The sequence below is a fragment of the Bombyx mandarina genome, chromosome 16 (assembly GCF_030267445.1).
Source record: "Bombyx mandarina strain Sakado chromosome 16, ASM3026744v2".
Taxonomy (NCBI): Eukaryota; Metazoa; Arthropoda; class Insecta; order Lepidoptera; family Bombycidae; genus Bombyx; species Bombyx mandarina.
In genome coordinates, this window is record NC_143222.1 from 11,232,409 (window position 1) to 11,257,572 (window position 25,164).

Consider the following 25,164-nt stretch of genomic DNA (forward strand, 5'->3'; position numbering starts at 1 on the left):
AATACAATCATAATAGTGTACAAACTTACAATTCCAATTAATTATAGTCGAATTTCGACTACTGCGGGACCTCTAGTGATGTTAAAATTATGTAGTTTTATTCAGAATTATACCAGTCGTCTTGTGAAGGCGTTCGTCAATATCCGTTTAGGTTTTCACTTTCGTAATTTACCCACAAGACATTTTTTTATTAAATCTGGTGGGTACATTAGGATTTTCTAGCGTTCAGAAAATGAATAAACTAATGCACTACCACATCAATCCTGGCTGTTTGATAAGATAACAATTAAAAACCTCACTATAAAAGTCTACTATACTGATGTTAATGCAAGACACGCAACATGAGTATCAAAAATTAGTTGAAATAAAAGTTACATTGCCTCGGTTTTTTTTTTATTTTCCCCTAATTATTGTCTTTCAGCCTACTCTTCATTTTTATCAGTATGCTTTGTTTCTTATCTCGAAAAGAATTGGATTGGAATTAAACACAGCTGATTTTTGTGAAATTGTGTGATCAATTTGGATGTGATGTCCTACTGTAATGTCCTACTGTAATGGAAATCTAATGAAACTTCCGTGTTGTTTTTTTTTTTTTTGAAAAAATCCGAAAATTGATTTCTAGTGATTTTATCCCACAATTGTGCATTAACACATATTCCAAACGATCGACAAGCCACAATTATCACACAATTGAACCTAAAGAAAGGCTAAACCCAATCACCCTCCTACTACTACCCGCATTCCCGCCCGATGGACGATGGACCTACCTCATAAAATCTTTGACTCACCCCAATATAAATGATTGCTCTCACTCTGCGAAACACCGTGTCACGTGGCGTCGCATCGCGAGAGCTTCAGTATCGCAAGATTCGACTGATGCCTGACCACGATCACTCTGTCATGAGTGTACAGCTCGAAAGAAGAGAGAATTCACGCCAAAAACTCTTAAAGTGGATTTGCCAGCCGCCATTTTTTTAAGTTTGTAAACTCATAAAATTTGACCAAGATAAAATTATTTCGAAAATAAATTACAAAATCCGATTAATGTACTAAAATAATCTGATCTGGAGTCATATGTAATAGTAGCGGTATATCAGCAAGATAGTCATTTAGTTTATTGCAATGCATTCATGATTGCTGATGTAAATCAACTCGTTCTAGATAAAAAGATAATCCTTAATAGGACACTTAAAAGCTTCATTTACCAAAGTGGGTGGTATCCTTTGTACTAATTTTATTTCCGATCACATAATATCAAATTAAAATAGAAGGGAATAGAGGTATTGAAAATAGGCGCCTTATTTCTGTAAAAGTAATAAAGTGCGACTGATTTATATTTTATTTGATGGTAGATGAAACTCAATAAAATGATTTTAGCAGAATTTCACATTAACGCTTTATGAGTAGACGCTCCACCGTCTAATAAGCGGTTACCGATGCCCATGGACACGATTTGAACAATGCCACCCACCTTGAACATTGTGATCCGAGTTTCAATTTTATCACCATTAATTACCCAAACTACAACTCTGAGGGTTGATTTTTATTAGACGATATTTATTATTCCGTTATCGTCAGGCATTCACGGATACGTGTCCTAGGAGCAGGCTTAGGGATCCCGGAACCGTACTCGTCGAACTCGGCAAAGAGTAACCCGCGCACAGCCCGCTGAGTTTCTCGCCGGATCTTCTCAGCGGGTCGCGAGTCCGATTCGGTAGTAGATTCATTCGCGAAGCAGCTACTCTTGAGTTCTTAGATCTTCTTCGGAGGCGCTCGGGCGGCTGTTAGCAAATCCCACCCCTCCAAGCTGAGCCTTTGCTCGCCCACCTGCCCTGGTGAAACTGGAAAGGCTTCCGGACCACCGGTAATAATTCAATCATTAAAAAAAGTATACGTGATAAGCACGTATTTCCTTAGAACAATAAAATATATGTATTTTATGTATATGCTCTGAATTACATAATCTTAATAATAGTAAGAATAATGAAAATAACGCAACTGTTATGTTATTCAAATGATGTGAGGTCAAATAAAAATTACCGAACTTGAATTTATTATTTTATTTATTTTGTGTAATTAGTTAACCAGAATAAATTTTGACGAGAAGCTACTTCCTTCCGCGTTAAATAGAAACGTTTATTTGAAATCATAAAATTATTTGAATTCCAACTTCATTTTTAACGGGCAGGTGATTTATTATTTTCTGTTAATAACAGTTATGTGATATAAAATTAGCTAAAGGTAAGAGACAATTGGAGACCATAAATCACTGGTGTATAAAGAAATTTTTAGGTGTGCGTCGGCTGAAGTTGTTGTATCATGCATGTAGTGTATCACGTTCCGACCCGGCAGGCTGGTTCTGACCCAGCGGGGTATCCCGGAATACCAGCGGAATCGCCCGGGCGACCTGAGGGCCGCCGCACCGCGGAGACCGGCGTCGTTAGTCGTCGACGATCGCCTCGACGACCCGTCGGTCGGGCGTCCTTGGAGTGGTGCCACGAGCCTGGTTGTAGTGTTGTCCGCGGGAACTCCCCTACTCTGACCGGGCTCTGACCCTGGGAGTAGATCATACGTCGGGTATAGGAGGGCAGGGGAGTCGTTTAGTGCGGTAGGGCCCTACAAATATTCTACGACCCGCGATTCGCAATCACGAACCAGTCCCACATATCCCGCGCGCCCCCTAGTGCGGGGATGTCGTAGGGGTTCGTCCACGGCCCGAAAAAGAACGGCCGGGACACTCATATCGAGCGATGCGATTGCCCCGGTGTTCGAATACCGCAAGCAGGTACACATTTTTATAAGGAAATTCGTGCTTAACATATGTTCACGAGTGACTTCCACGGTGAAGGAATAATATCGTATAACAAAAATCAAACCCACAAGAATTATAATTTTCGCATCGTGTAATTTACTGATGATAGGGCATCTCGTGAGCCCACACGGGTAGGTACCACCACCCCGCCTATTTATGCCGTGAAGGTTTGAAGGGTGGGGCAGCCGCTGTAACTATACTTGAGACCTTAGAACTTATATCTCAAGATGGGTAGCGCATTTACGTTGTGGATGTCTATGGGATCCAGTAACCACTTAACACCAGGTGGGCTGTGAGCTCGTCCACCCATCTAAGCCATAAAAAAAACAAAGAGGAGCAGAAAGTAATAACATTTTATTTTATAGTCAATATAAGTCCTAACACTTAGTATTTGTTGTTTTTGTAGATGAAGACAACTTGAAAGTGAATTTGAATTTAGATTGTCGAACGAAATGATAAAAAATCCTTCACCGTATTCAGTTTCGATTGGATCTGCTAATGACCAATTTAAAACGTTTCTCGTCGTTACGTCGAGATAGACTAGTGGTTTATGTAAAGAAAACAATTTTGAATATGGCGTCCCAATCAAGTTATATGCATCTTCGCTTTTATTCCTTAATGAGATTTTTAGTCCTGAATTATGAAATTAATAGCCCGATAAAACGATTTCTTTTATACATTTGGCAAAACGATTTCGCCTTTTCCCCTATCTCATCACTGGTGGCCTAACGTGCTATTCCAACTATGTCTGGTAAGAGAGCTCACGGGGCTCAACCTGATTGTGTGCTTTTTTTCCCCGTACCTAAGCTGATAGCCTTGAGAGGCTATTTCAGCGTAGGTGAGCTCACGAAGCTCAAACCGAAGTGATCCTAACACTGACCCTAGCAAGAGCAGTGCTTCGCAGAATCTACCCCAGGATCGGAAACGAGACCCACTGAGAAGGGCGGTGTCTGTGGGTTAATTTACTCGTCGATCCCTTCGTGGCAAGCGACGGGTCCGACGAGAACGATGATCGGTGCTTGAGGTACCTAAAAGCACCGTTAGTGGATCGGGGGGATCCGAAATGACGTATTTTGGGCGACGTCAACTGCTTTCCATTCTGTCCGCAGGATCGGGAACGTAGTTACCGGCGGCCACGATGAGAGGGTTCTCGTGTCGTGCCGCTTTATCGAAGTGGGGAGGGTGTGCTAACACCGGCCTTAGCAAGAAACGATTTGGCTCCGTTATGAACTACGCACTTGGCATCAAACCGGCCGCGCCGTGTATTCGCATGAATGCCTGATTACATTTTAGCCAACCCAGAATAAAACATTGGCAGTCAGTTTTGGGGGCACCAGTCATGGCCGGACACTAACCAAAGACGACTCAAGAAAAATACGCATTCAATAAAAGTTTAAAATCTATATACATATTTTATAACAAAAAAAAGTGTCTTCTCGGGGGTTTGAAGTCGTCGTGGCCTAAAGGATAATACGTTCGGTGCATTTGTATCTAGCGATGCACCGGTGTTAGAATCCCGCCGGCAGGTACAAATTTTTGTAATGAAATAGGTACATACTCAACAAATGTTCATGATTGACTTCCACGGTGAAGGAATAACATCGTGTAATAAAAATCAAACCCGTAAAATTATAATTTGCGTAATTACCTCTAGTAGGACCTCTTGTGAGTCCGCACGGGTAGGTACCACAACCCCGCCTATTTTTGCCGTGAAGCAGTAACGCGTTTCGGTTTGAAGGGTGGGGCAGCCGTTGTAACTATACTGAGACCTTAAAACTCATATCTCAAGGTGGGTGGCGGCATTTACGTTATAGATGTCTTTGGGCTGTAAGCTCCTCCATCAACCTATACCTACAATAAATAAATAAAATGTACGATCACGCCCCGGATCTTCATACTGTCTAGGAACTGTGACAACTATTTATTGGGCGAATTTCGTGATTCTTCGAAAACAACAAGAAACGATAGCAAGTTGATTGATGCTCTTATTGGTGTCAGGGCGTATTATAGATCCAGTAGCACCATCTTGCTTAGTTCTGCCGTGAAGCATGCAGTTCCTGCTTTAAAAGGGTGGGAACAATGTTATAATACAATACAATTTAGACTTCGACTTCGTGGATAGAATGGACAACATTCAGACTGTGAGGCATGAGCTCCACGAAAATTTTTACATCAGGCGACCCGAAAACTGAATCAGCTATCTAAGTAGATAAAAAAAAATATAAATAAATAAAAAATATTTTTAGCAGCATTTTAATGAAATTCACTAGCCCGGTTAATGAAGCAAGCAAAAAAGTTTTCGATTCTTAGAAATTTACTCTGTATTTAAACTTACCTAATTAGAATTCTGGTGAACTTATTTAGTTCGCCGTAAAGCTATTGCTTATTGATATTTAAATACCCTATTAAAAATCTACGTGTATTAGATATAATATTTACATGTGTAGTATTGTGGTTTTCTTTAGTTACGTATATACGTATAAATTACTAAAACTTAAATACATCGTATACATAGCGCTGAACCACTTTAGCAGTAAGTAATTCAGAAACCAATAAAAAACTATTTTTAATAACCTAAAATTCGTATATTCCGTAATTTTTAAAATTAGTTTATTTCAATTAAGTATAAATATTTTTAAGTCTACATTCGAAACATAACAACATTGTATTTGATTAAATTTTAAAGCAATGTGCAATACAAATGTAGGAACACAAAACAAAATGTAGTTTTCAATTCACTGCATAACGGAATGCAGTTTTTATTCTGCATTCTAAACAAAAACCAACAAATTCCGACGTCATCAAATAATAGCGGAATTCGTTAAAACAACAATCGGAATACATTGGTTTCGTGATAAAATAATAATATAATGAAAAGAAAATAGAATTTACATTAACGTGTAGGTTCATCAAAATTAGATATAGGTATGTACATCAGTGTGGCGCATACAGTAAACATAACTCGTTTATTGAAAACTAAATATTAAATCAACGATCGAAACACGATTATCTAGGTATCGGCCCTCACTATCACTTCTCCATTAGTTCGGTAAACATTTAATAATGTCTACGCAATTAACATAATTTATTGGATTTAGAACAAACAGTTTCCAATCTTAAAACTAGGTTCTACAAACATACCTGTTGCGGAAGCGAGCAGGGGAGAGCGGACCCGTCCTTCCGGGTTTCTTCCACTTTTCACATGGACTCCGAACAGTTATTGAAACTTTTACTGTACTTCGGTAAATAAAACAAACAAAATAAAACAAACAGCCACTGAATTTAAACAAATCACAATCTCATAGCATCGTTCACATGCGATTAATATTTTTTCGTTAAAATTCGCGGACGTAATGTGACGATTCAAAATTTCCAATACGAAAATTGAATCGTACGTGTGATGGGCGATTGGTCGCGACGCGTGTTAACCGCGCTACAGGCGAATGTCAACTGGCAAGCGGGAAAGACAAGTGTATTATCTGTGGCAAAGACGGCCAGTGAATGAGGATTGTCGGCGAGAGGCCGCCTCGCAAACACGGAGTTGAAACCTTCGAGATTTAGTGCCTGGTGAAGTCTGGTCCGACAGGTCACAGTCTACTGTTTACAAAACATAACTAATGAACTGAGAATGTCATCGTCACGATTTCGTTGCGAGTAAATCGTTTCTGTCGTTTTTGACGAATTAAGCCGGGTACCTAGTCGTTTTGTTTGCTTACGACTTTTACTTATTCAATATTAATGTCTCATGACATATTTATGTAAAAAAACTATCGCTGTACAAAAAGTAAAACTGACATCATTAAATGTGTAACAAGACAAAACACTACAATCAATTTCAATTTGAAAAGCCACGAAATGGTAGTGAAGCTTTTAAATAATAATTTTAATGAAATTTGGAGGGTACATAGTGAAAGGCTATTGGGTTTAAAGTGGTAATATATCGATGGGTTTAAACGACATTTCGCTTAATTCGCGACATAGGTACATCTTTGTAATTAAGGGTGCTTTTTATATGGTATTAACGTCAACGTTTCGATGTTTTTAATTGAACTTCAATTAAGTTTACTTCATTCAAATATCTGAAGAAGGTTTTTCTGTTATTATTTATTTTCCAAAATTTCAACTTTAAATGGCTCTCTTGTAAAGTTGCAAAAAAAACACTTAAACCAAAAGCCTTACACCCCTCGACATGAAGGTAATGAACTAAAATATTCGGATGATCTCGAAAATAAAGGATTGCCAACATCAATTGGTACCCTAATGTTTATTTAAAATTGAATCTAGTTCTAAATATGCACCTTGGGACGAATTTTGTGTCGTGATATAACAAATAAGACACACTTATGCCGTGATTAAAATCTCGCAGTTTCTAAGGAATTATGTATCTTACTTGAGTCTTACAGACGACTTCCACGTTAAAGGAAGAACATCGTGTAACGCAAACACAGCTCGTAAAATTTAAAATTTCTTCTTATCAGCCCACAGACGTCCACTGCTGGATGTGGCGTTTCGGTTTGAAGGGTGGGGCAACCGTTGTAACTATAATGAGACCTTATAACTTATATCTCAAGGTGTGTGGCGCATTTACGTTGTTGATGTCTATGGGTTCCAGTAACCACTTAAGACCAGGTGGGCTGTGAGCTCGTCCAAAAACCTAGGCAATAAAAAAAAAATGGGCCTCCCCAAGCCTCACCACAAAGATCGGTCCTGCGCTGCTTGCATCGAGCAGATCCCCGCGAACCTCGATAGATCGTCGGTCCATCTTGTGGGAGGTCTACCCACGCTACGTCTTCCGGATCATACGATCTACGTCTTTGTAGATATTTAATTGTGTTATGGCTTAACAAAACCACCACCATCACCATCTTGTCTACTTCTACCGCGAATCAATCATCCATTTCTGTATTAAATTATCAATGTGCTTAGTGCGAGTTTTTTAACGTTCTCGATAGCGTATGAGTTAGGAAATTTAAATTTGTACGCAATTGGAACAGCGCCCCTGGCGGCAAACGTAGGCAGCCGTTCCAACTGCATACAAATTTGAGTTAACTTTTACGCTATCGAGAACGTTAAAAAACTACAAACACTTCACTAAAACACTATTGGTTCAAGCGTGTTCTACAGATCGTGTCTGTCACGAGACAATCTGGCGTTCCGGTCTGAAGGCGACAATTGTACCTAATATTTGTAACACAAGTGAAATTTCAGTCAGACTTAGGTATAGACGGGGAAAACATTCACGTTCTATTTTGTCTTTAAATTAATTGTTCGCTTCTGCCAATAAATAAAACATGATGGAAGTTTCTAGCAGTTACCCGTCTACTTCTTGAAATATTTATCTAATTTAAGAACAGCTTATTTTAAGATAAGTCATTTAGGGTACGGGGTAAGACAGTCGGTATATTTATGGCTTATGTTCAATAGTTGAATTTAACGGTAGGCAGCGGTTTGGCTCAGCCCTGACATTGCTGAAGCCCATGGGCGACCCTAACCACTCACTATCAGGTGGGCGCGCTCGTCTGCCTACTAGGGCAATAAAAAAGTAAAAAAAGTAAATGTTGAACAATAAGAAAATGATTCAATAAAAAATCCAAATAGTCATAAATAATTTTATACTTATCTATTTTTACCTTCGTTCTTTGAATTTATCTGATTTTGTGTTACATTCAAAGTTTCAAGTCGCTGTGTCATCAGGAAGTTCAATATTCCACCCGATTCGACATCCTATAAAGGATTCTAATGTAAAAGGTAAAATCCAAAACGGTGAGATCAAACTTAGGGGGGAAACGTGCGGTTTCTTGCCTACCTACCTACTTCTAGTAGCCTCTATACTAGCTTCACGGCACGCATAGCTCACGGGAGTCACGGGGAGAATTTGCGAACATGGGTATACCCGGTAACCGGTCCAGCGGCAAACGTATCTGCGTTGTTACTATCCGTTCGTCACCCTGCTTAGGTTCTAAAAAATCGTCAGGCAGATTACCAACGTCTACTATAGTTGTTCTGACGCAGTGGTGTCTATGAAAATCAAAATGACTTTACTCAGGTGTTATACCAAAAGAGCCACGTAGCTTTAACCTTTGCATTGGACGCCTTCAGTCTAACCGGTAATCGTGCTCATCGAACTCGACAAAGAGTTCGACGTGCAACATAACCTAAACATCAGCCCGCTGAGTTTCTCGCCGGATCTTCTTAGTGAGTTGCGATTCCGATCCGGTAGTAGATTCATTCGCGAAGCAGCTGCTCTTGAGTTGTTAGGTCTCCCTTGGAGGCGCTCGGGTAGCTGTTAGCAAATCCCACCCCTCCTGGCCCTTGCTCGCCCACTTGTCCTGGTGAAACTGGAAAGGCCTCCGGGCCATCAGTAATCCCTCAATCATTAAAAAAAAGCGAGTAAGCAGTGAGGATCGTATTGCCATACATACTGAGAAAACCGGGGCGACATTATGAATAACATCGGCCATAAGAACACATCAGACTACTTACCGACCCTTCTATAATTAATTAAAATTAAAGTACTGCGTAATCTAGAACAGTGAGGCATTTACTGTTACCATATACGAACAAATTAAACTTCCTTTCTTTTTGAACAATTTTCGAGCAATTACTGCATTCTGTAGGGCACCGTGCCAATGTGCGCGGTCATTAAAACACGTAAATAACACGAAGCAATTAATTTTCTAAGCTCAGACGTGCTTCCGGGAAGCAACGCCTACACGCTTTGTTTTCCTGAACACATTGTTTAGGTAAACCATAATTTCGCAATTGTATTCTAACATAGTCACGTCTCTCTTAAAGTCGACGCGTTGAAAACACAATCGGTTAATGTTTATTTGCCCTAGATGCTAAAACAACCTTACAATAAAACTTAGAATAGCAGATCAACGTTTCTTGTTCTTCTTTTCAGTAGCCGGCCAAAATCACACGGAAGGGTAAAAATGTTCTAACCTCCTCGGTATATAGCCGAAAGTTATTATACCGAAAGTAATTTTCGAGAGGTAAAGAAATAGCTTTTTTTTTAAATACCCTATTTACATATTTTTATTGCTTTTGCAGGCATTCGAGCATACGGCCCACCTGATGGTGAGTGGTTACAGTAGCTCATAAACCTCAGCAATGCCAGCCAAGTCGCTGTCAACTATTGAGCACTCTCCGCAAGTCTCGTCTGAAGAAGGACATGTCAAAGCGCTCGGGAAACACCGCGGAGGGGAGCTCATTCCAAAGACAGATGGTACGTGGCAGAAAAGATCTCTGGAAACGCAATGTCGATGAACGTAGCGGTTCCAGACAATATGGATGAACTCTGCTCCGGTGGCGAGAGGTGTGATGGTAAAAAGCAAGGAATTTGGATGTTCACGACGAAATAAAAAAAGGGTTGATATAATATCAGATGCGTATTTTTTTAATTAGCATTTAGCATTTAGCATTAGCATTAGCATTTGCATTAGCAGTTAGTAGGTAACAAACCATAAATAGTAATATAATATTCCACAACATTTAGATGTGACTATTACAGCCAATAATGTTTTTGAATTTATTGAATTTTTTTTTTTGTTGCTTAGATGGGTGGACGAGCTCACAGCCCACCTGGTGATAAATGGTTACAGGAGCCTATAGACCCACCTTGAGATATAAGTTGTAAGGTCTCAGTATAGTTACAGTATAGTTATAGAATTATTTTACCATACTTTGTCAAGTCATCCAGCCAATAAGAATTTTATAAATCGAATGTACAACTTACTCGATAAACTTGCTTGTTCCATTAGCTATCTAAAAGCTACAATGATAGTAGTAGAATGAAATGAAGATCATTTATTTGAAATTTTAATGTATTAATATGAAATTAATTAGAAAGAAGTAAAACGAGATGAGATGAAATGAAATAACGTCCCAGTAACAAGGTGGGAATTTACTGACGCTTTTTGGAGGAAACCGTAAAGGCACATATAGTGACTTTGTTCTAATTTCCCACACATGTGCACTTTCACAGACGCTAAAATATAAATAAGCTACCATTAATACACATATAAACCTGAAGGAACATGACAATTTTACTAAATGAAACTATTCTTTACCATTGAATCAGTATTGAAATTTATACAAATAAAACATTTGATTTAATAAAACACTTTTAACTATCAACATTTATTTTCAATCATATATAATTTTTTTTCATTTCAAGGTTATAGTTTTTTATTTCCAATCTTTAAAGTATATTAATATTTAGAATCTAAATTTTAGATTCGAGTTCATTCCAGCATATACAGGGCACACAACAAAAAGAAAAATTAAACCTTTAATTAAATATAATAACTTAATTAAATTAATGAAACATAACACATAAGAATTTTTTAATTTAATTAAAACTCATGTTCGTCATTGAATACAATCACCTTTACTTTTTCCTTGGGTTCATTTTATTTTATGTATATATAGATGAACGAGTTCATCTAATATTAAGAGATTAACATAGCCCAGAGATCCTAGTAATTGCCGCCACTCATCTCAAAATCATCATCAACAACTAACCTGTGCTTCAAAACTGGAAAACAACTGCTTTACAGTATGTATAGGCAGAGTGGCGGTACCTACCCTTTCAGACTTAAAATATGCCTTATGTAATAATAGAAAATAATGAATAAACAAGTCATGTATACTTAACTATTCAATTATAACAAATGATTGCTTAAAATGATATATGTCATACCAATGTTTTTCTTTTTATATTTTCAAAAATATGACATTCAGACAATTTAGTTTTCACCGGCATGAAAGCCCTGTAACAAATTTGCAAACAACAAAAAAAAATCTTTGTCATTAAGCATTAAGATTTCAAACACAAAAGTTTAAAATTCATAATATAATACTACAATACTTCCGTGTATTCTTGTTTTAATGTATCCTTTTGTAGAGGAAACTACCGTTGGTAGAACCCCAGACCCCATCCCTATAACTGTGGTTTCACATCCTTGTTGAGGATCAGAGCCGGATTCTGCATGTCCAACTGGCACTGAGCAATATCACTCAGAGCACCCTGAATCTTCTCTAGAAGAATCTCTCCTTGACGGACTACCTGTAGAATTATTAAATATTGCCTGACTTTATTATTAACACTAATGAAAAGAGAGTAAGTCATGTGTAATTATTTTCATATCGACTCAATAACCATATTCGATGCGCAAAAAAATATATTTCTAGGTCTAATAAAATCATTTCAATCCTACAGCTAGATTCATTAAAATATATTTTTTTTCAGGTATCTCATCTTTAAATTAGTCTACTGTAAAGTTCATGCATTGTCGCTTAGTAACGTTTGCCTTTCAAGCGTCGATATTATTACTTCCAATATTTCGAATACTATAAGTTTTTGTAGTCATGGCAATCTAAAACATGGGATTAATCTGTAAACACCCTATGGGTTTTGAAAATTGATTAAAGTAATATTCGCTGATACGATTCCAGTGTCCCATCTCAAAATGAAGTTAAGGAAACAACTTTAACCAAATCGCTATTACTGTCAAGTTTGTCTTAAGTAGGTACTAATTTATGTTTAAATATTGGTGCTTGTTTACATTACAAAAGTTGACTATAGACAAAATACAATGTCTGTAATACAAATACTTTCTTGGAATATTTGATTTTACATTCAAATGGCAATACAAAGGCAAACTGCATGGTGAAATTACTTTTTTAAATCATTATTGTAATTGTTTAGTTATATGATAAATCCTATCCTATTTTATAACAAAAAAAGAAACCTAGTGTCCTTTGAGACCTTACCTCTTCAAGTTGTTCAGCAGCCTCCTTGTTCTCGGCCTCAAGTCGCCTAAGGCTTTGCACTTGCAGCTCAGTTGAACTCTCTTCACTGGGCAAAGACTCGATGAGCGTGTCAATGTCCTTAGCACAACGAGAAATTAAAGCCGCGAATAAAACCGCATAATCCTCTTGACTCTGCGGTTGTTGAGGAGTCTGAGAACCACCGCGTTCGAAGCCTGGGAACTTGCTAGGCAGCGAGAACTGCTGTAGAATGCCGATGCTGTTACAAAAGTTCTCAGCTTGCTACAAATAATAAATACAACATATGTGAAATTGTATTAATGTCAAATATAACGAAATGTTCAGTTTTGTCATACGTACTTGGTTTATAGTGTCTTGAAGCTGAGTTAAGCGATCAGCCATTATTCAATTCAGATATTTATCCTACTAACCACTGTTAAAATTTAATCCTTATAAGGATATTTTATATGGAGGGTGGCTGTAAGCTACCTACACTTTATCAAAATCAATTTGTAAAACTACCTTTTGAATGAAGTTATTTGAAGTTGAACGTTGTGACGTTTTTAAGTAATATTTCCAATATTTCCAGGTGGAAAGGCGAAGATATCACACACCATGCGTCCTAGTCTTTTGTATGTACATTCTATTCTCTTTCATGAAAAATGATACTATGGAGCGAAATGAAATAAAGTTGATTCATTCATTTGAGACATTAATCCAAAATCCAAATAACTTGAAGTTCTGTAAGGAAACAATTATATTACGATCGCTTAACTTTGGCGTGCAGCAAAACAGTACCTACCTAATTTGGAATAGTAACGCCCGTCCGCCACCGGAGTAGAGCTCATCCATACTACCTGGAGCCACTGCGTTCACCCACAGTGCGTTTCCAGAGATCTTTTTTGCCACGTACCATACGGCTTTGGAATTTATTTATTTATTTATTTATTTATTTATTTAATTAGTCTACTTACAAATTAACAGTATAAACCAAAACATTTGTAAGGTATTAATAATTAGCTTAAGTAATTCCTGACAACAAAAATAAATCGCTGCAAACCATCATGGAATATATCCATTTCCGGAGCATAAGCTAGCAAGCCATTGAGTAGCGAGACAGCACGATGCGTCGGGGAGTTAGCGGTGTGCTGCGTACGCGCGTGCGTAGTACTAAGAAGCTGCCGCTGGCGACGCACCCCTCCACACATACATCCGCGCATGTAGCCATCAGGCACATATAACGACATTGATTCCAGTGCAGTGGAGTTATCAATTTTGTTATGCAATAGCTGATAATAATGCACCACAAGAGTCATCTTCCGTCTGAGCTCAAGAGTATCTAATCCGACCATACCAGTCACATAAAGTGATGGATACAAGAACGGATAGTATCCATACATTTTCTTGAATAGGAACCTGCAAAATTTTTTATGTAGTTTTTCCAGCATTAGCTTTTGAACTGCTTCGCGAGGATCCCACACGAGTGCGTTATATTCAAGACTACTTCGCAAATAGGCATCGTACAGCATAACAATCACACGATGGCCTACAAAGTCGTGCGTCTGACGAATTATGAACCCGAGCAGACCACTACCCCTTTTACATATATTTTGTATGTGATCTTTAAACGTTAGCTTGGAATCGAAAATAACTCCCAGGTCACGTATAACTGCCACATGATTCAAAATGACTCCAGATAAATGGTATGGAAACAACACGGGCGACCGTGACCGGCTGTAAGCAACGACCTTGCATTTATTAGTATTAAAATGCAAGCGGTTACGCTCTCCCCATTCTGCAACCCGAGTAATGTCGCGTTGCAAAGCATGGCGCTCAGCATCACACCCGACCCCAACGTACAGCTTAAGATCGTCAGCAAACATAAGACACTTGGTCCTCTCACTGAGAATAGAAGATAGATCATTTATCATGATTAAAAACTGAGTGGGACCAAGGTTACTACCCTGACTGACCCCTGATCTTGTAAAATAAGTTTTAGATTTGAAACCCGCTAACTCAACATGCTGAGACCTATCAGAGAGATAAGAAGAAAATAATTTGAGGAGTTTTGGGGTAAATCCGAATGAAGCAAATTTCATCAACAATACGTCATTATCGACACGGTCGAAGGCTTTTTCAAAGTCTAAGTATACAGCGTCGACTTGTTTCCCTGCATCCATTTCAGCAGCAACATAGTTGACGAAATTAATATGGTTAGTTGCCGTAGATCTACCAGCTCGAAAACCATGTTGACTGTCAGTCAATTGGTTCCGGATCTGCGCACTAACATGTTTATTAATAATGGACTCAAATATCTTTGCAAATACTGATAATACTGCGATGGGTCGATAGTTTTTCACATCTGTGCGGTCACCACCCTTGAAGACCGGAGTTACTCTAGTGTGCTTCCACGTAGATGGATATGTGGACATTCGGAGTGAGAGATTATAAATATGTAGTAGTGGTACACTAAGCACACTTATACAATCCTTAGCCAAAAAGGAAGGGATACGATCTGGACCTGATGCGGAGAACGGCTTAATGCGCTTCACAGCACAGCGCAGGTCGGAATTATCTACAGTCAATAAAGCTACTCGAGCACTGGAACAAAACTGTGATGTTATTGCTGCACTATGCTGGGCCTCAGTTGGATCTAATTTGGGTTCATCGGCTAAGAAAACTGAACTGAAGTAAGTTGCAAATGCATCTGCCGCGTATTGTCCTTCCACAGGTTTTCCCAAGTAATCATAATATTTATTACAATTATGCCTACTTTGTCGCTTATCTTTAATAAACTTCCAAAATATTTTTGGATTATCACCGATGTCTCTCTCTATACTCAACAAATATTTTTTATACGCTGTCTCGATCAGATATTTTATTCTACTCCTATAATATTTAAACAATTCTAAATTTACTTCTTTTCCCTCAGCTTTGTACCTTTTGTGGTTAAAATGTTTGAATCTTAAGTTTTGTATTATTTCGGAAGTAAACCAAGTTGGGTATTTATTGGTTTGATTTGTTACTATGCAACGTTTGGTCGGCACACAGTAGTCGATTATAGAGTATAATTTGTTATAAAATGTATTAAGAGCGATGTTGACATCTGTCTCAGAAACAATGTCACTCCAATCAATCTCAGCAAAAGATGCATATAGTACATTAATATCAGCTTTACGAAAATTCCATTGGAAGCCGCTATCCAGTACGTAGGCTGGATCGGATGATAGAGGGAGGGAGGGCATGCCGGCGCCGACACAGCTCCGCCTGCTAGGCCATCGCACGGATACTTCAAGCGTCGGATGATAGCAGTCCTCCGGCACGAGAGCACCGATTCCCCTCACAACACAGACACGTTCTCTGTGTAGTCCACTCAAAACGAAATCCAAGATACCTCCATGATGATTTGGAATAGTATTAAATTGCGTTAATTTACAAAAATTTAAGAAATATTCGAATTGCTCGCGTACATAGGTAGACACAGAATTTAAATTGAAATCACCAATAACAACTACTTCCACCGGTGCAAGTTTACAAATAGCATTTTCGATGGTTTGTAACACATGTATATACTCCATATTATTATAATTAGGCGGTAAGTATACTACACAACAGAGAAACTTAATATTTTTATAAGTTATTAATACAAATAAAACCTCCTGCGCCGCCGTGAGACCATCAATATTAGTAATACGGCGTGAGGAGAAAGTGTCGCGAACAGCGAGCAAGACGCCACCCGCGCCTGCATCGTTAGCACGATCCTGTCGATAGACAGTATATCCCCTAGGGAACAGCTCTCCATCATATACCGAACTAACAAGAAATGTCTCGGTAACAGCTATCAAATGTGCATTCGTATTCAAAAGTGATTTTTTAAATAAACTTAACTTAGATCTAAGACCGCGTACATTTTGATATAAAATATACACTGAAAACGATTTACCAATATTTTTTGTATTTTTAAATGTCGCTGGGCTTACGAAATCCCCGCCGCCATGGCTTAATGCAAATATCCTCTGGCCAATTTGCCGAAGACATAACCAAACCCTCCATTTTAACGGGAACGCTTATTTTGAAAGAGGCGTATTTACCGCGAGGTTTTAGTGACTCGACTATACATACATCTTGTTTACAAATCTGCGTAAGGTGATCGCGAATGATGTCATCGGTAGTTCCCTCCTTAACAAAATAAAGGTGTAAATACTTCCATCTCTCAGCAGCCTCGATGGTCATAGTTCCGGGCGTGGCCGTTCCTTTGAGTACATTAGCTGGTGGACCTCGGGAACGACGCGACTTAACCTCAACCCACTTTTCATTGAGTGTTCCAGATTGAACCTCAGCTGTCCCGGATGAAAGCTCCCCTCCACGGTGTTTTCCGAGCGCTATGACGAGGTTCTTCAAACGAGGCTTGCGGAGAGTACTTAGTGGTAGGCAGCGGCTTGGCGGTCCCTGGCATTGCTGAAGTCCATGGGCGATGGTAACCACTTACCATCAGGTGGGCCGTATGCTCGTCTGCCTACAAGGGCAATAAAAAAATACATTTAGAACTGCAATCATTCTCATCAGTATTAAAATTTAGAAAACCATTTCTCCGTTATATACATTATAAGCTAAATAGTAATGTTGCTAATAACAGGACCACTTGACGTCTCGGTTTGAAGGGTGGGGCAGCCGTTGTAAGTATACCTTAGAACTCATATCTCAAGGTGGGTGGCGGTATTTACGTTATAGATGTCTATGGGCTCCGGTATCACTTAACACCAGGTGGGCTGTGAGCTCGTCCACCCATCTACGCAATAAAAATAAGGAACTTCGTTCCAAAAATTAAAAAACTTTAATTATAGGCAATGAAATGAATTTCAAAATTTCCTTTATTTAATGTAAGCAGTGTACACAATAGGTAACCATAATATTACCGACTAGAAAAACATCACAATTATTGAGTATTTAAGTATAATAAAAAACCATTAATTAACCTCTTTCATTTCTGACCTTAAACGATTCTTTTTAAATTTTAGTTATTCAATAAAACAACATTAACAATAAGCTTGGATTCACATTACAGATATAACGAGGTTGTGTGTTCAAACATGTTATTGTTTAATGACTATTACAACTATTAGTCTAATTCAATCTAAGTCAGCTGTATTGTAGTAAAATTGGCAGAACTTTACTAATTTGTAAAAGTTTTTCTGTTTCATTTCGCTTCGTGTAAGCCATTTTTTTTACAATTAACACCTCCCGTCGCGCATTAAGTAAATGTCAAATCCTCGCGTCATTTTTGTAACAACTAAAATTCATCAAGAACTTGCGTCGCAGTGTGTGTAGGCTACCAGCCTAAGTAGGTAGGAAAAAAAAACTTGCATCGCCGCTTTCGCGCTATTCCCATACGAATTAACAATAAAAGACTAGATAGCTTTCAGCCTAACATGCACTCTTTAAAAATAACGAAGAATTTGCGGTATCCCATTTTTATGTTAGAACTGTGCCTTTATCGAATTCAAATTGCTTAGAAGTTAACAATGAAAATTGCTATATTAGATTTTTGAGTACTGTATGTACATATCCGACATAGTATCTCATTTTTTTATAAATTAAGTACAAAACTTTACTAATAACAGCAATATGAATATAATTAATTCATTGGCATATAGCAAATAAAAATTCCCATTCCGATATTACTCCCTTTTTTTTTAGTACCTATCTATATTATCGTTTGTAAAGTAAAAAAGTGAGCGCAGTTGGTTGAATAAACTAGCATTCGACGCATGCGCATTAGTTTTTAAATAGTGAAGTCTGTTTACCGCCATCCTTGTCTGACGAACGATGTTACGCATTAACTCTCTCACTCTACTTTGGATCTAGGTTTCCATCTTTATCAGCTAGCAAGCCCCGTTTGCGGCCACATTTACAAAGACAGAGGTTTTAAATTGTGCACAGAAAAAAAACCACACACAAAACCTCGTGATTGTTATTAAAAATGTTTTAAAACAATTTAGGTAAATTGTTTGAAAACTTCAAAGCTTCACACTATAGTACCAAAATTATTATCAAATACCTTAAAATTATAGATCTATTCTCAATTTATTATCAAATTTTATGCATAAATATAGTTATAAACGTAGCAACAAGTAATGACTATTTACTAAAACTCTTAAAAAATCACACAATGAAATAGTTTTAACAATTCACAATTAGTTTTGTTAGAGAGCATCACAAAGCTTAACTTTTCATTTAGAATCAATTGCAAACAATCATGCTAAGTATTGGATTTAGCTATAATTAATAAAATTTTCAATCCTCATTAAAGCTTTACACTCTGAAGGGCAAGCACGAATGACTATCGAAAAAGTATTCGTATCGCTATCGAGAAAAAAATAGATAGGATATAAACTAGAGATGAAACGGATATCCGGTAACTATCCGTTATCCGGCCATGTTTTTACTATCCGGCCGGATACCGTATAGTAATTCAGTATTTGTATTTGTTTTTCTTGATCGCGAAAATCACTACTATTATCCTTTGCCACTTCATTGAAACACGCGCACGAATATTTCCGAAAGGGCCCGAATATCCGGCGCTCCGGCCTCGCAGCTTGCCGAATATTCGGTATCCGGTATCCGGCCAAACCACTATCCGTTTCATCTCTAATATAAACAGCCCCCCTACCGATGGTTAAAAGAATTAATCAACATTAAAGCAACTCGAATGAATTTATTTACTTTCGTTTCCAATCGAATCATTACGTTCTCGAAACTCGAAACCTATGCACAATATATACTTAATCGAGAGCATGAAAATTGTTTTGACATACGGTAACGTAAATCTCGAAGGCTGGTTATCGAGTACTACCAACTAATACAATGATCCGTTTTCGTATAAAGGACTCGATACATTTACAATACGAATTCGATAGATTTTCGTGCTTGACATACAGTATGTTGAAAGCATTACTTCTAATACAACTCTTTACCGTCAAGATAGTCATATCTCACCACTGCTCACCACTTTATTTGTTGCCGTAATTTATTTATCTTTTGGCCCTCAGACATCATAGTATTGTGTGAGGAGACAAAACCAGAGCAATGAGTTAAGAATATTATATGATTTTATTTAAATAAGTACGTATTTAATTTATACATTTAACAACAAAAATATACTAAAGAGTCATATAGGCCAGGACGTAAGCACACAACTCAAGTAAACATTGGACATTTAACAGTCTTGGTTGGTAATAGATTCAAGATTACAACCAATTTAATTCATTAATTACTAACCAATATGCTTTCAAAACATGATTTATTTATTATTGCAGACAAAATGTAGATATTAATAAAGTCATAAATACTCATTATTACAACATTGATTTCACAAAAAAAATGATTTAAAGTGAAACAGACATGTATTTTTAAATAAAAACAATGGTAATGGTTGCACAATTTAAGGCTTTATATTTCTCCTATAGGGAGTCAAGTTATGTTTAGCGGCTACTATTTAATACTGCTAAAATCTGATATAATCATTAATTTAAAAAAATCATCAATGTTTATTTTAACAGCATATTCCAGTATAATTGTTTATGGTTACTTATTCAATGAAAATGTGATCTAATCATGATGAGCTTGTATCTATGACCACTACAGTATAACATCTTTAACTAACTCGAATACAGTGTAATATTGTCACAGTTTGGAAAATAGATAATTATGAAAAACATTTAATTTCTAAAATTATTTTAGGATAAACAAAGAGTGCAAAAACAAGATATCCATTACATTGACTAGAATAATAAGGTACAGTGTGGTATAATATCCTAATGAGATTAAAGATCAAAATGGGAATACATGATTATCGTGCAAGTGCACCTAATTTACTCCTTAAACTAGAGTCTTCCGGTAGAGCTAACGCCCATTTCCTTAAACCAACTAACATAACAGAACTCAACACTAAAACAGCACCGCAAATTGAAAATTTACTTGGGATTTCATTAAAAAACATCACCTGCCATAGAAAGGCGAAAACAATATCAGCCGATCGAGCTATCGCCACAGGGCCTGCCTGTTCCAATTGTAATGACATTGTTAATAATATCTGACCCAAATAACTAAACAAAGCCAAACAAACAACAAGGAAACGCTCTGTGCCACAATTCGGCATGCATAGCAAGCCAAAAACAAATGAATAGACAAATGTTTGTAAAATTGCTATAGCTCCAAAGTTTGTCATGATCACTGAAAAATGTAATCCTTTGAGTACTCTTAGAAGAACATAGGCATTGGCTCCAAATATTGTCGATATAAATGCAGCTACAGCTCCTCTAAGACTGTTATAGTTTGAATTATGTTCTGTTACTGTACCACCAAATAAAAATGGCGGATGTGTTATTAATATAACACCAATTAAAGTAAGAATTATGGAAATTGTATTCCACATACCGCAGGGTTCTTTTAAAAAAACTCGCGCGAAAAGTGCTACGAAAACGGGCACAGAGAACACTATGACGGATGCATCTGCTAGCGGCATATTCCTGAATGCGTAAAAACTCAGCATGAGACCTACTGTTCCGACAATGGAACGTAAAGCTAGCAATAAACGTTTACCTTGTGGAAAGACTGGCTGCTCGGTGTATACAACTATAGGTATCGTCGGTAAAAGTACTCCGATGAACCGAAACATTGCCAGTTGCATTGGATCTATGTTGACTAAACTCTTTACTATAACTGAACATAGTGAGAAAAATAGAGAAGATAAAGTAGCTAAAATCAAACCAAGATACGGACACCGCTTTATAAGAGGTCTCTTGTTCTCGAGTAGATTGGGGATGGATTCATCCCCGCTTCCGACTGACATATCCACGAGTTGTTGAAGTTCCACATGTTCTGGCATAGCGAAACTGAAAATATTTTACTAATTATTAAATTTAATGACTTGGCTTTGTAAATATTTAAAAAGCGTACAAATAGCAGGATATTTATCATACCTTTTCAATACAAAATTGATTGAAACTACTACCGAGCTATTGTTGTAAATTATAACTTTTTATCACACATTATTCTGTTAAAAACCAACTACGACTTCTTTGGCTGTTGTGCATTAAACTTTTCTATTTTATGGTATTTCTGTTTTGTTTTAGGTAAGTACATATTTATATCAACATTTTATCTAATAAAAACAAATCTTTTTAATTTCTGTGAAGCGATGACATTTGTCTCTCTCATAAACATTTTATGGCTGGTAACGAGACCTTTTAGGTAGCCAACATTTAGGTTGACATTTAGAAAGAAACTCAAAGAGAAAAGTAATAGAACAAAAGCGTTTTTGTTTTATTTACAGAGAGAACAAATCTTTGAAGGGAAAAGTTGTTTAAAAAGAAACAAGAGAAGCGGTGCCACATCCGAGATAGTTAATAAGGTGGACACCATTCTCCGGATTTTTCCAAAGAGTCAACTATAATAACCATATTACATTCACACAAGTTCATTGAAAGGCTATTTCGTTTCATCTATTCTCTCCTATTTTAATTTAATTCCTTAATGAACTTCATATTAATCAACTAAAAGATCTTTCAAATAAAATATATTTAATGAAACAGGCTTATTAATATTTAAGGTGTCTTTTTTTATGTCTCAATCAGTTTTTTTAATTCTTTTACATGTCAATTTCCTTCGTCCCTCTTTTTTTGTACAGAGGGTAAAAATGTAAGGAGGATCTTATGGGACAAGTTGAAAAAGTGTCCACTTGTAAACAGTAAGTAATTGTTGGAAGACTCACCAAAATAGCGCTATTGTAGGAAATGGAAATTATATGAAAAGCAGTTTTACACAGAGTGCTGGATTGAAGTATATAATATTTTTCGTGATTTGTGTGGTTAAAAAATATGCAGTGTTTAAAATCTCAACTATTTACGTAGGTCGTGTTTATTTCATATGTAGCATCTTACTCTAATATTTTATCGTGCTGTTTTTGTCACTTGCTACTATAGCGCCATCTTAACTGGGTTCCTTTCAGCGGACACTTTTTAATACACTGAAAAGGTCCTTTCTACTTCTTCCTTCTTCGCCGATGACACGGCTATCTACTACTCGTGTAGGAAGATGTCGCTGCTTCATCGGCGACTCCAGATCGCAGTAGCCACCATGGGACAGTGGTTCCGGAAGTGGCGAATTGACATCAACCCCACGAAAAGCGCAGCGGTGCTCTTCAAAAGGGGTCGCCCTCCGAACATCACTTCGAGCATCCCACTCCGTAGTAGGCGCGCAAACACCTCCGCCGTTAGTCCCATCACTCTCTTTGGCCAGCCCATACCGTGGGTCTCGAAGGTCAAATATCTAGGCGTCACCCTCGACAGAGGGATGACATTCCGTCCCCATATAAAAACGGTACGCGACCGCGCAGCGTTTATACTAGGACGACTCTATCCAATGCTTTGTAGTCGAAGCAAACTGTCCCTCCGCAATAAGGTAACTCTCTACAAAACTTGTATACGCCCCGTCATGACGTATGCAAGCGTAGTGTTCGCTCACTCAGCCCGCACCCACTTGAAATCCCTTCAGGTTATTCAATCACGATTCTGCAGGATAGCCGTCGGAGCGCCTTGGTTCCTTAGGAACGTGGATCTCCACGATGACCTGGAGCTCGACTCATTTAGTAAGTATCTACAGTCGGCATCGCTGCGCCATTTTGAGAAGGCGGCACGACATGAGAACCCTCTCATCGTAGCCGCTGGAAATTACATACCCGACCCAGTAGACCGAATGGTAAACCGTCGACGTCGCCCAAAGCACGTCATTACGGATCCTCCTGATCCATTAACGGTGCTTTTAGGCACCACAAGCACCGGTCACCGTCCTCGTCGAACCCGTCGCTTGCGACGAAGGGCTCGACGAGCGAACTAACCCATAGACACAGCCTACTGAGTTTCTCGCCGGATCTTCTCAGTGGGTCGCGTTTCCGATCCGGTGGTAGATTCTGCGAAGCACTGCTCTTGCTAGGGTCAGTGTTAGCAACTCTCCGGTTGAGCCCCGCGAGCTCACCTACTAACGTTAGGGTGAAGGTGAAATAGCCTCTCAAGGCTATCAGCATTGGTAGGAAAAAAAAAAAACATCTACTTCTAGCCTCCATATTTTTTTGACAATCACCTGTATGTATGCCTTTTCTTTTTCGAATTGTTTGAGATGATACTATCATCTCATTTTTACCATCGCAGCGTCTGCCACCGGGGTAGAGTTCATCCATACTACCTGGAGCCACTGCGGTCATCTACAGTACGTTTCCAGGGATATTTTTTGCTACCTACCATCCGTCTTTAGAATGGGCTCCCCTTCACGGTGTTTCCCGAGCGCTATAACATGTTCTTCTTCAAACAAGGCTTGTGGAGATAGGAGGTAGGTAGAGTTTTTATTATTATTTTGGAACCGTATTATTTTGGAACTGTAGGCCGATGAGCATGATGCCTACCCGATGGTAAATGGTTACCGTCGCCCATGGACTTCAGCAATGCTAGAGGCAAATATAAAATAGCATCGCGAGAAGCTTATTGCCATGTTTAAAAAAAACATAATATTTGATTTGTGTTAGACTAAAAATAAATTACCTTTAGACTTTTTGGCGGGAACACGAGGAGTGAAGTTGTGTGATTTGTTTTATTTTGTCTATTTAATGTTTCTTCAGGTTTAAATGTGTAATAACGGTGGTTTATTAACTGTTTAATATCTGTGAAAGTGCACAAATGTGGGAAAATGAAACAAAGCCGTAAAGCCGTAAGCCGTAACGCCGGACGTAACTTCTCGGGATCCTCCAAAAAATATCAGTAAATGACCATCATTCTACTGAGATTATATTTCATCCCATATCATCATATCTCACTTCATTTCGTTATCATATCATTTCCTTTCATTTCATTTCATGCCATGTTTCATATTGATCAACTTCTATTCATTAATTTCTTGTTAATAAGTTTTTGTTAATAATAAACGATAAATTATTAAAGAACAATGGCAATTTTTTACCTGAATGTTTTAAAAGGCGTCTAAGATTAAGACATAAATGAAACTTCATCATTTTATTTGCTCGTTTTTTATACGATGTTAGATTTACGTGGCAAAGCCACGAAAAAATGTTAATTTAATAAGCTTTTAATTCGATTTTTGTGTACTTCCGGTTTAATACATTTGTAAAGGATGGCATTTATACTATTGGCACAAAAAAGCAATATTTTTTGATAATTAATAATATTCAGTATTTAAAATGAAAATAATAATATTAATTATCTTTTGTTACAATTAGTACTTAATTAAATAACTAAATATGTAATAGTAATGGCAGCACTGCAGATGAAATGATTTTAACAGTATGACAACTGACATAATGCGCATCACTGTGCCCGTCCATAAGGCTCGTGAGTGGAAGAGAGAGGGAAATACTCGCTTCACCGCTCCGATTTTTTATGACCCAAATTGCATGGACAAAATAATTCTACTAGGTACCTATAGTAAATTAGCTCTGCAAGCCTTCGTTTGTCGCAAATATGTGACTAATTCGTTCAAAAGGTTAAAAGTACCTATCTCTGACACACATT

At 37.7% G+C, this 25,164-nt stretch overlaps 3 protein-coding genes across 4 annotated transcripts in view; all 3 read right to left on the reverse strand.

Moving 5' to 3' along the window:
• Positions 1-6,267, reverse strand: part of LOC114240534 (uncharacterized) — a 120,751-nt gene extending 114,484 nt beyond the window's left edge. The window contains exon 1 of the mRNA XM_028171120.2: positions 5,954-6,267. The gene's annotated coding sequence lies outside the window, so the exon portion shown is untranslated. The remainder of the gene's footprint in view (positions 1-5,953) is intronic.
• A 4,671-nt stretch (positions 6,268-10,938) lies between these two features.
• Positions 10,939-13,327, reverse strand: MED21 (mediator complex subunit 21). Its single transcript, XM_028171124.2, has 3 exons — positions 12,947-13,327; positions 12,590-12,868; positions 10,939-11,882 (listed from the first exon to the last, which is right to left on the reverse strand). Exons 1-3 carry the CDS (start codon positions 12,986-12,988, stop codon positions 11,757-11,759), a joined length of 447 nt encoding a protein of 148 aa, XP_028026925.1. The 5' UTR covers positions 12,989-13,327; the 3' UTR covers positions 10,939-11,756.
• Positions 13,328-17,439: 4,112 nt separating this feature from the next.
• LOC114240535 (solute carrier family 35 member G1) lies at positions 17,440-21,999 on the reverse strand. Of its 2 annotated transcripts, none has more exons than XM_028171123.2 (2): positions 21,568-21,999; positions 17,440-21,494 (listed from the first exon to the last, which is right to left on the reverse strand). In XM_028171123.2, the coding sequence occupies exon 2, from the start codon at positions 21,471-21,473 to the stop codon at positions 20,436-20,438; it is 1,038 nt and encodes a 345-aa protein (XP_028026924.2). In that variant the 5' UTR covers positions 21,474-21,494; positions 21,568-21,999; the 3' UTR covers positions 17,440-20,435. The 2 variants fall into 2 exon arrangements, with proteins under 2 accessions (XP_028026924.2, XP_028026922.2); XM_028171121.2 differs by having other exon boundaries at positions 17,440-21,480; positions 21,568-21,988.
• Between the last annotated feature and the right edge of the window lie 3,165 nt (positions 22,000-25,164).

Excerpts from the sequence above, each read along its gene's own strand:
- LOC114240535 (XM_028171123.2), bottom strand. The coding sequence starts at position 21,473 with ATGCCAGAACATGTGGAACTTCAACAACTCGTGGATATGTCAGTCGGA.
- MED21 (XM_028171124.2), bottom strand. The coding sequence starts at position 12,988 with ATGGCTGATCGCTTAACTCAGCTTCAAGACACTATAAACCAA. Across the intron at positions 12,869-12,946 it reads TTCAAGACACTATAAACCAA|CAAGCTGAGAACTTTTGTAA; the intron begins GTACGTATGACA and ends TATTATTTGTAG. Across the intron at positions 11,883-12,589 it reads CTGCTGAACAACTTGAAGAG|GTAGTCCGTCAAGGAGAGAT; the intron begins GTAAGGTCTCAA and ends ATAATTCTACAG.